Below are 12,430 nucleotides of genomic sequence, written 5' to 3'. Positions count from 1 at the left end.
CCAAAATAATAATTTATTTATTTATTTTTTTTATTTTTTTTTGTGGGAAAAAATGGTGGTATGGACGGAAAGGAATGGGCGGGACAGGCTGCGATGGTTGTAGGAGGGCGGTGGGGATGGGGGGAGTACACGCAGTAAGATTGGGGTTGTAGACTGGGCTGTATTGCCATCAGGAATGTTAACTGAAATATTTAACTAGGGGCAAGCAAACAGGAAAGCATCGCAGGTAATCATGTGTTCACTTCATGCAAATGGTCGAAAAAGTAAGGTGAATGATAACACTCCTTTTACTCTATCTTAGCCTAAAATTGCCGTCTCGCCATCTTCAATGCTGAGTTGTAACAAGAGAATGACACTAGAATATGATGCTAGTCATGAAGAAGTGCAATGGTACGGATACAAAGTCATAGCCTACTATTAACTTTATCTGCCACTGAACTATGTGATATAAACCTCAAAGGGACGAAACTCTGGTTAAGGTGAAAGGAGTAGGCCTACAGTAATGTATGAATCATGTAAGGAAATCTGGTATAGGAAAAGGAAATATAAACATATGCCATCCCATTTATTTTACCCTAATAGATCAGTGTAAAAATAAATAATTGCGTTTCCCTTCTTTAATATCCTCCCCATTAGCGACAGTTTTCTGTAATAGTCTATTTAACCCAAGACCTAAATTTCTTTTGATATATCATAACAGATTTTTAGCCAGTTTGTTATGTCATGCTACCTCATTTCATTATACCGTACTTGTTGCTGCTCCGTCGCCTGCTACAAAGAACAGTATAAATAAATAGCCTAAATACATAAGAGGAAAAAGATAAAAAGAAAGGAAGAAGAAAAGAAAAAGAAATATATATATATATATATATATATATATATATATATATATATATATATATATATATATATATATATATATATATATCCGGCAACAAAAACTGCGAAAAATATGAGTCAGTGTCTGATTAAACCTGTTGAGCTGCTGCCTAATTCCTGTGGGCTGTGCTGCTACGGCTTCGGCTTAACCTGCCTGCACTTACAACGCTGACGCCAGCACTGTGTACCCAAGGCTGGGTCGAAGGTGTGTAGGGTAAGCATCTTAAATCCCCTAAAGTGTTTTGTAGTTTATCCTTGTTATTTTCAGACGATTTCACTGAACTTAGGAGTCCCCTTATTGTGAAGGGGTTAATGAAACATATCTAATTACATTTAACCCCTCTAGTTCGAAAACTCTCCTGATCTGACTAAAATCGACAAATGGTGACAAGAATGAATAGAAAATTCCGTCATCCGGCCAAACGGGTTAACTAGGCCTATCCCAGGACGCTAACTTTTATTTAAATATTTATTTACTTATTTATTTTTCTACATCAAGACGATTTTACACAACTTTAGGACGCGGATGATGTGTTAAGTAAGGTTGTGTGTGGTAGGCGGTGGCGACCATCATCCACTCACATGATGTTGTGCTGCCTACTTCCGCCTTCATATTGATTATTTTTCTTTGTCTGTCCTCCTCTCTTCCTATTACTCCCAACTTTCCGTCACTTTTTATTACTCCCTTTCCTTTTCAGGTGGTTTTACATTGAGTAACAAGCCTAATGGTTTCCTATAAGCCAGGAAACCATTTACAACCATGAGTGGTAACCATATAACCAACTCACATGTGTTTCCTACGTGTTAACAAGTGGGTTGACGGAGGGTTAATGCCCTTCCCCGTAAAACAACTAACTCAAACACAAACTACCACCCCTTACGGGATTATGGCGTCTGGCAATAGATATCCCGCTTCTTTTGGAAAATCTCTCTTAATGTGAACAAGATCGTTTAGTGATAGCAAGAAGCAGAAAAAAGTACGTCACCGGACGGAAGGGGTTAAAGTTTACATAGCTAAAAGTGTTTTATGACCATGTGTGTTGCACGTGTGGGAACTCCATCTTGTCTGGTCTGTGCATCAGTGTGACGGACAGCTCCTCGTGCCGCTGTCTATATACTGAACTAACACCCACAAGCGTCACATAATCGCCCAGCACAAACTGAGGGATTGCCTTCCTCTTTGCCACATAATCTTTAATCCCTTCAGTCCGATGATGTATTTCAGGTTTTATTCCTATCATTCAAAGGCTAATTTATTCAGTGTGCCAATGAAGGGTTAACGAAGGCCATGTCTCTGTCTCTTCCAGTTTGAAAATTCCTTCCAAAGCTTAATGAAACCGTCTGGAGATCGCAGGCATGAACTAGAAAACACCAGCACGCCATCGGATTGAAGTGTTTACGCGTACGGCTGCAAAATCCCAATGAACAAATCTGCAAAACATTCCAGCGTGAATTTGTGTTATCTCGTTATGTCCCCTGGCTTCCCTCATGGCCCCAGCACAGCAGACGAGACGCGAGGGCAGAGCAGCAGAGTCCGGATTTATAAAAGATCTCAGCAAAATCCCATCAAATGTAAGTCTCCATGGCAGCTAATATTCAGGAATCACTTTGTTTTTTTCGTATTTTTATTTTGATATTTGGCTGTGAAGTGTCTGGTGGCCGTATATAAAAAAGGGTAATATAAGCAAACAGTCTTACCCACCACTCCACCTCCAGGGAGTTTGTGAATACCGACAGAGAGCGTGAGTGTGCAGGAAGGACGCTGGGAGGCCACAAAAAGTATCCAGGTGGCGGAATGGGACTAACCCGCTTTGTGCAAGTTCCTGGTCACACCCGCGAGAAGCCTTACAGTGTGGGAAGCCTGCGTCACTTGGCCCCGGCCGTCTCCTTGCTTCCCTGTCTTCAACCTGCCCTCCCTCCCTCCCTTCCTCAGTCCTTGTCACATTTCTTCCCTCCCTATGTTTTTGTCTCCCTTTTCCACTCTTTTCTTCCTTTCCTCCCTCCCGTCTTGTCTCACTGTCTTCCTCTACCCCTCCTTGCATCTTTACTTCCTTCTCTTTCTCCTTCCCTCCTTGCTTCTTCAACCACTTCCTCCTTTCCCTCCATTTCTCATCCCCTGACTCCCCATTTACTGCTTTCACTCCCATTCCCGTTAGTTTTCCTTTAGCGTTCTCTTTCCCCTCGTCCAATCCCCCCCGCTTTCGAAGAAGTAGCTGGGAAAAGCTCTGTAGAAGACTGGAAATATGGTGAAATGATGAGTGGGAGAGAGACGATAGTGGAGTATCTTGTGACAAGTTTTGAGATGCATGGGAGCTACGAAGGTACCGAAATACTGGCAAAAATATGACTTGTATACGAGACATGGAGGAAGGTTACTCGAGGAGACTGAGAGTTACTGGGGTGTTAATTTACTCAGCCTTGTTATTTGCACCCATCCTTCTTTCCCTGCACAGCAGAAGGAAACACTAAAGGAATAACAGCTTGGTTTTCTCATCATAATAAATCTCAAAATTTAGCCAAAAACCACGGCTAATTTGGCTGATGAGATATAAAAAGCAATTATTCCCAGCATCCTCCAAATGGGTGACCGCCTGGGAACACCAGATGCTGTTGGCATCCCTACGTGTCAAGTGGGGTTGGTGGAGGATTAGTGCCCCTCCCTGTAAAACAATTAACTCTAAGCCCTTGGCCACCCCGTTTGGGATACATGGCGTCTGGCAATGAATGAATGAATGAATCCTCCATATTGTTTATTTTGCATACATTCACACTCAGTCTTTTTCTTCTGAGTCTCGACACGGACTGTATATTTGGGTGTAGGTATATATATATATATATATATATATATATATATATATATATATATATATATATATATATATATATATATATATATATATATATATATAGATATATATATATATATATATATATATATATATATATATATATATATATATTTTTTTTTCATATAATTTAGTATCAAACAACAATTATTATTTTTCATATTACGGTACAAATTTTCGGGTAAACATACAACAGTTTGTGAATTTACGATCCTTTTAAGTCTCATTTTAAATGCTGTGTTAAGTGTTACACAGTTAATGTAAGTACCATGAGTGTGTGTGTGTGTGTGTGTGTGTGTGTGTGTGTGTGTGTGTGTGTAATTCACCGGGTCGGTCAGGGTCACGTGATGGTCGTGATCGTCAGCTTTTACCCTCCCGGAAGAGAAGTGAGAGCTCATATTGTCCGACCTAAGGGCAAGGCTGTGACCTTCTCACACGCACACACCCATCCCCTTGCTTAAGGGGGACAGTAACCACGTCCGGAGCAGACGCGAGCCACCGTCGACCAGATGGCAGGCGAGAGAGATACCACTGGGCCAGCGAGTGGTGTGTGTGTGTGTGTGTGTGTGTGTGTGTGTGTGTGTGTGTGTGTGTGTGTGTGTGTGTGTTCTTACCTACCTAATTGTTCTTACCTAATTGTATCTTTACAGGAATGAGTCAAGCTCGTACTGTCCCGTGTCTTAAACCATATTTATCGTACATATCCTTAAATTTGTGAATTGTTTTGGCACACACTATTTCATTCGGTAGTGCATTCCATTGATCAATTGCTCTGTTTGGGAAACTGAATTTCCTTACGTCTTTATCACCTCTCTTCTTATGCAGTTTTTTGCAGTGTCCTCTTCCTGATGCTTCCCCATATGTTAAGTAATCATTTATGTCTATTTTCTCCTTCCCTGATATGCATTTATATAGCATTATCATGTCACCTCTTTTCCTTCTCTCCTGTAGTGTTGGTAGATTCAGTTTATTTAGTCTTTCTTCGTAGCTTAGGTCCCTTAAGCTTGGTATCCATCTTGTAGCGGCCCTTTGAACTTTTTCAATCTTGTCTATATGCTTTTTGAGATGAGGACTCCAGACTACTGATGCATATTCCAGGGTTGGTCAGATGAATGATGTTATTATCCTTCTTAGCATGTCTTCATTTATGTATGTGAATGCTATTCTCATATTTGCAAGCAGTGTATACATGTTCCGTACCTTCTCACTGATGTGGTCAGCCGGAGATAGTCTGTTATTGATAATCACACCTAGGTCCTTCTCTCTTTCTGATGTGTATAGGGTTTTATTTCCTAACGTATAATCCCAATCAGGTCTTTTTCCACTTTTACCAAACTTGATTACATGACACTTGTCCACACTGAATTCCATTTGCCATGTATTACTCCATTCATGAAGTTTATTTAATTCTTCTTGTAGCTCGTGTGTGTGTGTGTGTGTGTGTGTGTGTGTGTGTGTGTGTGTGTGTGTGTGTCCTAGGGGGACATGAGTTATACAAATTCCCATTTCCAGTGACCCCCCTCCTTCCTTATCCTTGGGCTGTAACCACCAATAAACAGCGTAGTGTTCAGTGATGGTGGAGGTCTGTGTATCCATTATATACTGTACCTGAAATAATGCAAACGGTGGAGAGGGCATGTAGGGAAGTTTGCAAAAAATGTGTGGTATTTATGGATCTTGAAAATTAATATATGATGAACAGGAGAGGGAGTATACAAAGTGTTACGTATGCACAGTATACAAGAAAAATTTCTGGGGTTTGAAGATAAAATTATTATAGAAGTGATGCGTATGTAAAAGTATAAGAATGTTTATGTGAGTGAGTGTGCTTCAGTATCAAAGTTTGGGGTGACACAAGGGTACCTGATGTCCCAGTGGATTTACGATGTATGTGTCCCTTTCAGCCCCACCTAAATGTATGAGGTTATGAGGGAGGTAAAAACAAAAGTGGGGGAAAATTTCAGAGTAGATGATGAAGAGTGGTGAAAGATGGAATGCTTTATAACCAGTGGATGCAATATTACTGCCTCTCGTCAACAGTGAACGGGATCTTTGCAGACTGGGCAGAAGTTTGTGATTATTTGTGAACAGTAATGTGTGGAGGTAAATATACTACGGCGACCATCATCCACTCACTTCATGTAGTGATGCCTACTTCTTCCTTAGCCTTTATCATTCTTTTTCTGTGCCTGCCTTCCCCTCTTCCTATTTATCCCATCTTTCCTGTCACTTCTTATTGCTTTTCTTTCCTTTACAGGTGGCTTTACATTGAGTGACAAGCCAAATGGTTTCCTATTAGTCGAGAAACCATTTACAACGCTGGATGGTAACCATATAACCAAACCATACGTGCTCCCTATGTGTCAACAAGTGGGTTGGTGGAGGGTAGTGCCCCTCCCCGTAAAACAAATAACTCAAAGTCAAATGGCCACCCCTTAGGGGATTATGGCGTCTGGCAATAGATAGATAGATAGATAGATAGAAAATAAAGACACGGATGAATGACTTATACTCACATGTAGAAAATGTAACTGAGTAGCATTTATAAGTTTGAAAATGTCATGGCAGCGTGAGACAATGAAACAGTGCAGTACACACTGAAGTAATGGTTGTTAGGACATGGTGACAATGCGGTGTGGCGGTGAACTGCAACAGACTTGAATCAATGGAAATGTTTTGATGAAGTGAGAGAAATGAGTCGGTAGTGTGCAAAAGAAGTGGGGAGTAGTGTCAAGAAAGAAATTGTCTGTTGCTATGACTGTCTTGTTACGGTACAGAAAACTGAGACCAGAGGCCGAATGAACACTGTATGGGTGGGTGTCGGTACCCAGACCAGAAAATGTAGGTCTGAAACATTGGTACGACATGATAAAAGTTTTGGAGTGAGGGCAGAGGGAATGGGACGGTTGAAGCTTATATGTAGACTGCATAAAAATGATGGGTTAAGAAATATGAACTCATGAAGGATATGGAGTGAGGAGTGCTACTGATCAGAATGTAAAAATGTGTGTTCTTTGATGATGTGCTAACTGGCAGAACTGATATGACCCACAAGGTGAAAAGATTGATGTGAGTGAGTTTGAAGATTTGAGGAGGCTTGGAAGAAAAAAGTTATCCCACGAGTACATCAATTGAATACGTGGGGAACGAAGCTAAGGATGCTAAGAAAGCAAAGGAAATTTACAAAGCTAGATCTGGGTGGAGAGAGGATGTACGATTACGGTACACACATAACAAAAGTGACATTCCTTTAGTAACGTGTCAATCTGCATAACGGCTTGACGTGTGACAACTGTATAATCAAATGAACCGCAACAGTGTGGGTGTTTTCGCCTGTAGGGTGCAGGACAGAATTTCGAACACTTGAATAATGGGGCAGTGGATGTATGACAAATTTCCTTCGGTATTACTACCGTATTTTTCTTTGAATTTTGGTTCTTGGCCATCAAAATTATACGAATAGAAATTTTTGTTAGGATTACGGTGATTTAGATGGAAGGAAATGACGAAGACCAAAAACAAGATGGAAGGATAATGTGTAAAACTGCATGAAGTAAGGCAGGCTGGCCAGGTGGGCGGGGGTGGGTTAGGTGAAGATGATGACTGCAGAGCTGGAGGATGTTTACTGAAAATCATGGTAACCCTCTGGATGGACCTCGGGAGAGGCGCGTGGCAACACAAGCACCCATTCTCTCTCATCTTTCTCTCTTCCCTTTTTTCTCCCTTTAGCACTCGCTCCTCCCTCTCCTCTCCCCCTCCCTTCCATTCCCGTCTCCCCTCTGCCCTTCCCTCCCTCCCCTTCCCCTCCCCAGTAATCTGCTTAGCTGTGTACAACAACTTTTCCTCGTTCCCAGCGGTGACCTGGTCTTGAAAAATTAATGGCACGGAAGGCTCATTTGAACAAGGTTAGTCCTGCCCTCACTTACCTACCCCAGAGAAAGTAGATGTTTAAATTTGAAGACGGTGAAGGAAACGTTTTAATGTGTAAATAATAAAGTCAAATCCATAAGAAGCAAAATCAAGGTCTGCTCATTTCGAGAAGTTTGAGTACATCACCTTAAAGACTGACGATTGTAAACGGATGGACTAAAACAAGAATTTCTCTAAACTCTCGCATTAAAGTGACAAACAAACAGTGAAGGAGCACACGTGGGCAGAAGGATACTACATGATCGTCCTGCAGAAAAAAGGATAGAAGACAAGAACTTTGAACAGAATTTTCTAGCGTAACAACAACGGTGAAGGAAAGAGATGAAGCGCTGTGGTGAAGTGAGACAAAGTAATCGATCAGCCAGAGGAAGGGAGAGGTGACGAGACGAAACCATTTTTAATCATTCTTCGGAAAAATAACACATGGAATTCTAATCCTTCCCCCAACACACACACACACACACACACACACACAGAAGAAAATACCGAGTCAGTTCAACACACTCAACCTCCGAAATATAATCTGCACCCAAATTAACGTAACACCTTCAAGAAAGATCACAAGTAAACAAAACATCAAATAACACGGAGAGAATACCACTGAAAATGACAGCACGGAAGTGTGGATAAGTCTCGAAATTTTAAAACTGGACAACATCTCTTTCGGCGGCCCTGTCAGTCAGTCACTTTTAAGGTTTTTCACATTCAAGGTGTTCCACTGCTGTAGACTTTAGCGGCGTCCGATACTACGGCACTAAGGGTTCCACACGTAAATAATTTGCGAAGCATGCGATGACAGGTAACAAGTCTGTTCTTTCTGTATCGCTGCTGACAACACTCTTTAATCCTCTCTTGACGATCACATATTTTTTTCCCGCCAACTCTAGAAAGTTTTATTCAACTCTGTAAAGATTTGTGGAACTGAGGAGGATACGTACAGTATAACCTTCATTCACCCCTTCACCACAACAGATATCTCCTTAGCTGAATGAAGTGGCAGCAAGAACGTATCAGGAAAACCGGGTCACAGGACTGAAGGGTAATGTTGGGTGAAGACTCAAGAGGTCCAGCAGTATCAGGTGTTCCATAAGTGACCGTCAGAGGTAGGGTCCTGCTCACACCTCGGCGTTCACAGTTTGATATAATCCGGCTGTGAGTTAATGAAGGCGAATGGATGCTCGTGTGGAAGACAGTGGCGAACACACAGATGCAAGTATTCAGTTTTAACCATCTGACTCACAGGATTTCTCTCGACTGAACAAAATCGTCTCATGTTAGTCTAAATAAATTCATAAATGAGCATGTTCCAGTGGCAAAGAGGGTGTTGCTAGTGTTTTTTTTTTTTTTTTTTTTTTTAAGTCTTGTATTGGTGGGATTTCTCTCAGTTGGACAAAAATATTTTAGTTTTCGCCAAAATGAAATATCCTTGTGTACGAACTGGAGAGAAAAGTTTAAGGCATACCCTTTCAGTACGAATCGGGCTTTATTGCTTTTGCCAACTCCAGACGATTTTATTCAGCTGAAGGGAGATTTTCGAGCTGGAAGAGTTAGATATAGACTTAATCAACCCCTTCACTACCACAGTTGAAGAAAATCGAAGAAAAAAAATCGTCTGTTTGGAGTGTAGGTAAACAGAGAAAGACGCCACCGTAATGAAATGGTTAAAGACCAGAAGCACTTTTATTGGATCCTCCCTACTCATGTGTTTATTATCTTTTTTCCCGGCATGTTAATTCCCTCAGTCCAATGGCGTCTTCTACACCTCATTCTCGCTATCATCAGGCAACTTTACTCAGCTTAGGAGACTTTTCAAACTGGCGGTGCTTGGCGTAGGAAACATTAACCCTTTCACTACTATACGTCCTTACTCAACTGAATATAAGAGTCTGAACGTAGCAGCAGTAAGAAAACGCATCCTCTTGCTATTGAAGTTAAATTTCGAGTACACAGTGAAGGATCTTAATCAAAATATACTGGTGAAGAGGCAGCCAAAATAAACCAGAGGAATACGTGATGCAAAGGAAGGAGTTAGACTTGAGGTGCACTCGTAGGTCTTGGTAATGTGTTTAGCCTTATGGGGGTAATGGTGGGTAAGACGGGATGTTTGGGTGACGTCAGGACAAACTCGCTAATCCTTGTTGCTTACACACACACACACACACACACACACACACACACACACACACACACACACCTATATACATGCATACACACTCACAGCCTCATTTCCACTTTGGTCATTACTATACTCGCATATGACCTAACATCTTCATCGCTGTTTCCATTCACACATTATCACAATACAAGCACAGAACGACGTCTTACACAGCTACATGAACAACGTAAAGAGAACAAAATAAAAGCTTGCCAAGGTGAGAGAGGGAGGAGAGGAGGGGGAGAGAGGGGGGGGGAAGGGAAAAGGGTGTGTACAGAGAAGCAAGGAGGGGAGATGGATAGCGAACACAGGGAAGGTGAAATGAAGAGGAAAGAGAAAAGATGACAAAGAGTGGGGAGGGAGGGGCAGAGGGAAAAGGAGAGCTTATGTAGATGCCTATCGATTACACGAGGGTCATTAAGCCAGCCATTTGGTTTTTGCATATACTATGACACGCAACTGTCAAATTTGCAGTGCAGGTCCCTATTTCATTTGAAGGTAGGAACAGGGTGTCACAGGTAAAGAAGGTCTAGGCCAAATCTCTCATGACGGTGTGCGCATCGAGTCTTTAACCTGCCTTTTACGGGTCGAGTAAGCTTTGGATGACACCACCGCCGCCTCTAAGGGGAAGATGGGTAAAGGAGGGCATGGGTGGGTGAGGGGATGTAAAGGAAAGGAAAACACCTGTAATATATTGATAAAGATCTAAACTGCATAGATCAGAAATATAACAGCGTATGTATGTATGTATGTATGTATGTACTGTGGCTGCCGGTTAATTCAAGGAAATGCATTAAACTGTTCAGTACAGTATCAGCTTCACTCTGCCTGATTTATACCCAATTCAAGTCAAGGTGTGTTAACCCCTTCAGTCCGAGTGACGTCCTGTTTAGTGTATTCTTGCTACCCAGAGAAAATTCTTTAAAGGTTACAAAAGATTTCTATCAGGAAGGATGCACGAAGCCTGTATTTAATTCCTCCAGTTGGAAAAGCATTTCTTAAAATGAAAATCAATAATCGCCTCTTAGTATCAGCAATAAGCTAATAATTACGTTCCCGGACTGTTATTTGTATCAGCCCGTAGGAGGCACACTTCATGACCGCGATTTCCAGAAAATTTGAAATCAGAAAGGGGTGAGGGCAGTGTGTGTGTGTGTGTGTGTGTGTGTGTGTGTGTGTGTGTGTGTGTGTGTGTGTGTGGAGAACTGTGTGTCGGAGTCTGTATATTTTAATCGATACGAACCAGCAAGGTACAAATGCTACCATATTAAAGAACATACTACCACCACCCACGATGAACGGTCACCACAGATGACTTCAATCTCACTGTGAATGCACAGCAATACAGGAGGCCAACACGGTAACCACTGAGGCACCCAAAGCCCGTGTACTGAGGTTAAAGTTTATAAACTGATAAGTGATATAATCTTCATTGTCCCCAGTAGTTGTGGCTGCAGCTTACCGCTGTATCAGTTCATTAGAAAGTTTCACTGATATGCTGTCTAAGGTTTACTTTTTTCACAGAGTATATATATATATATATATATATATATATATATATATATATATATATATATATTTATTTATTTATTTATTTACGAGAATATGTGTGTGTGTGTGTGTGTGTGTGTGTGTGTGTGTGTGTGTGTGTGTGTGTGTGTGTGTGTGTGTGTACTTATACTACATATATATTGGTCAGTTGGACAGGCGTATATTGCAGAATAATTTAGTGTGGTGGTCAAGTACTTCATCACATAATATTTACAAATTGTTCCCTCATAACTCTGCAGTGGTGACCACGTTACGGACACTCAAAATACAGGTACTTCCTTGACAGAGAACATATCAATATTGCCGCCGTGTATATTAGTTTCACTGAATTCAGGAAAAGAGACTGTCCTTCTGCCATGGTAACGAGACAAACTAGATTTTACATTTTCATTGCACCATCATAGACTTCCGAAGGTAAACCCAACAGTGTAGCGCAGAGGCTGGTCCACGTGAGGTGATCATTCACCATCATAGACGAATGTGAGAATGCGCAGGTGTAAGCTCACAGAAATCTGACAGCATATTGTGAATCCCATGATGAAGTCAGGCGTGTTTGGTTTTTTCTGCCTCGTTGCTTAGTGCGCCCTGTAACGTGGCCTGGAAACTAATCACATCTAATGCACACAGTTTTTCCATAAAATGATCCTCAGTAATTAGAAGACTGTGTACACTATAGCTCCGTCAGGTGTAACGGTATGTGGGACACTCACCAGACGTCAAGAGTAGCGGACACAGATGGATGCTGCAGTGTGGTGCTCTCCAGTTCCATAAACCCAGAACGGCCTCCTGGAGACTGGATCAGCGTGCAACCAACAACACAGGCTGGCTCTTCACGCTTGCACACAGAGACTAGCACGTGCACGCTGCATGAGTCCCTCTTATACTGGACTTGTAGGGTTTCTGTTCATCTGTTTAGCTGTTGGACCTGGAAGCCAGGGTAGAAGTGGTGCCACGAGAGCACCTGCCAACGGCCTCCACCACACCATAACGGGAATAATGACAACCAACGGCGCCTACATGGAGGTCACACCACACACACTATGCAAACTGACACTTCGCAACTGCTCGT

General features: G+C 41.8%; 2 protein-coding genes across 2 annotated transcripts in view; both read right to left on the bottom strand.

The window, feature by feature from the left end:
- The window catches only part of LOC145394171 (transient-receptor-potential-like protein), a 45,806-nt gene extending 33,578 nt beyond the window's left edge, over positions 1–12,228 (bottom strand). The window contains exon 1 of the mRNA XM_080268151.1: positions 12,072–12,228. The gene's annotated coding sequence lies outside the window, so the exon portion shown is untranslated. The remainder of the gene's footprint in view (positions 1–12,071) is intronic.
- LOC145394153 (uncharacterized) overlaps positions 11,134–12,430 on the bottom strand; it is a 61,824-nt gene continuing 60,527 nt past the window's right edge. The window contains exons 16-17 of the mRNA XM_080268132.1: positions 12,072–12,249; positions 11,134–11,200 (exon numbers count right to left, since the gene is read on the bottom strand). Of these exons, the coding sequence (XP_080124258.1) occupies positions 11,134–11,200; positions 12,072–12,249 (245 nt within the window). The remainder of the gene's footprint in view (positions 11,201–12,071; positions 12,250–12,430) is intronic.

This window comes from Coenobita brevimanus, chromosome 26 (genome assembly GCF_032717465.1).
Source record: "Coenobita brevimanus isolate Jiangsu-jjx chromosome 26, ASM3271746v2, whole genome shotgun sequence".
Taxonomy (NCBI): domain Eukaryota; kingdom Metazoa; phylum Arthropoda; class Malacostraca; order Decapoda; family Coenobitidae; genus Coenobita; species Coenobita brevimanus.
The sequence above is the reverse complement of the archived record's forward strand: the minus strand, read 5'-3'. Positions and strand labels throughout refer to the sequence as shown.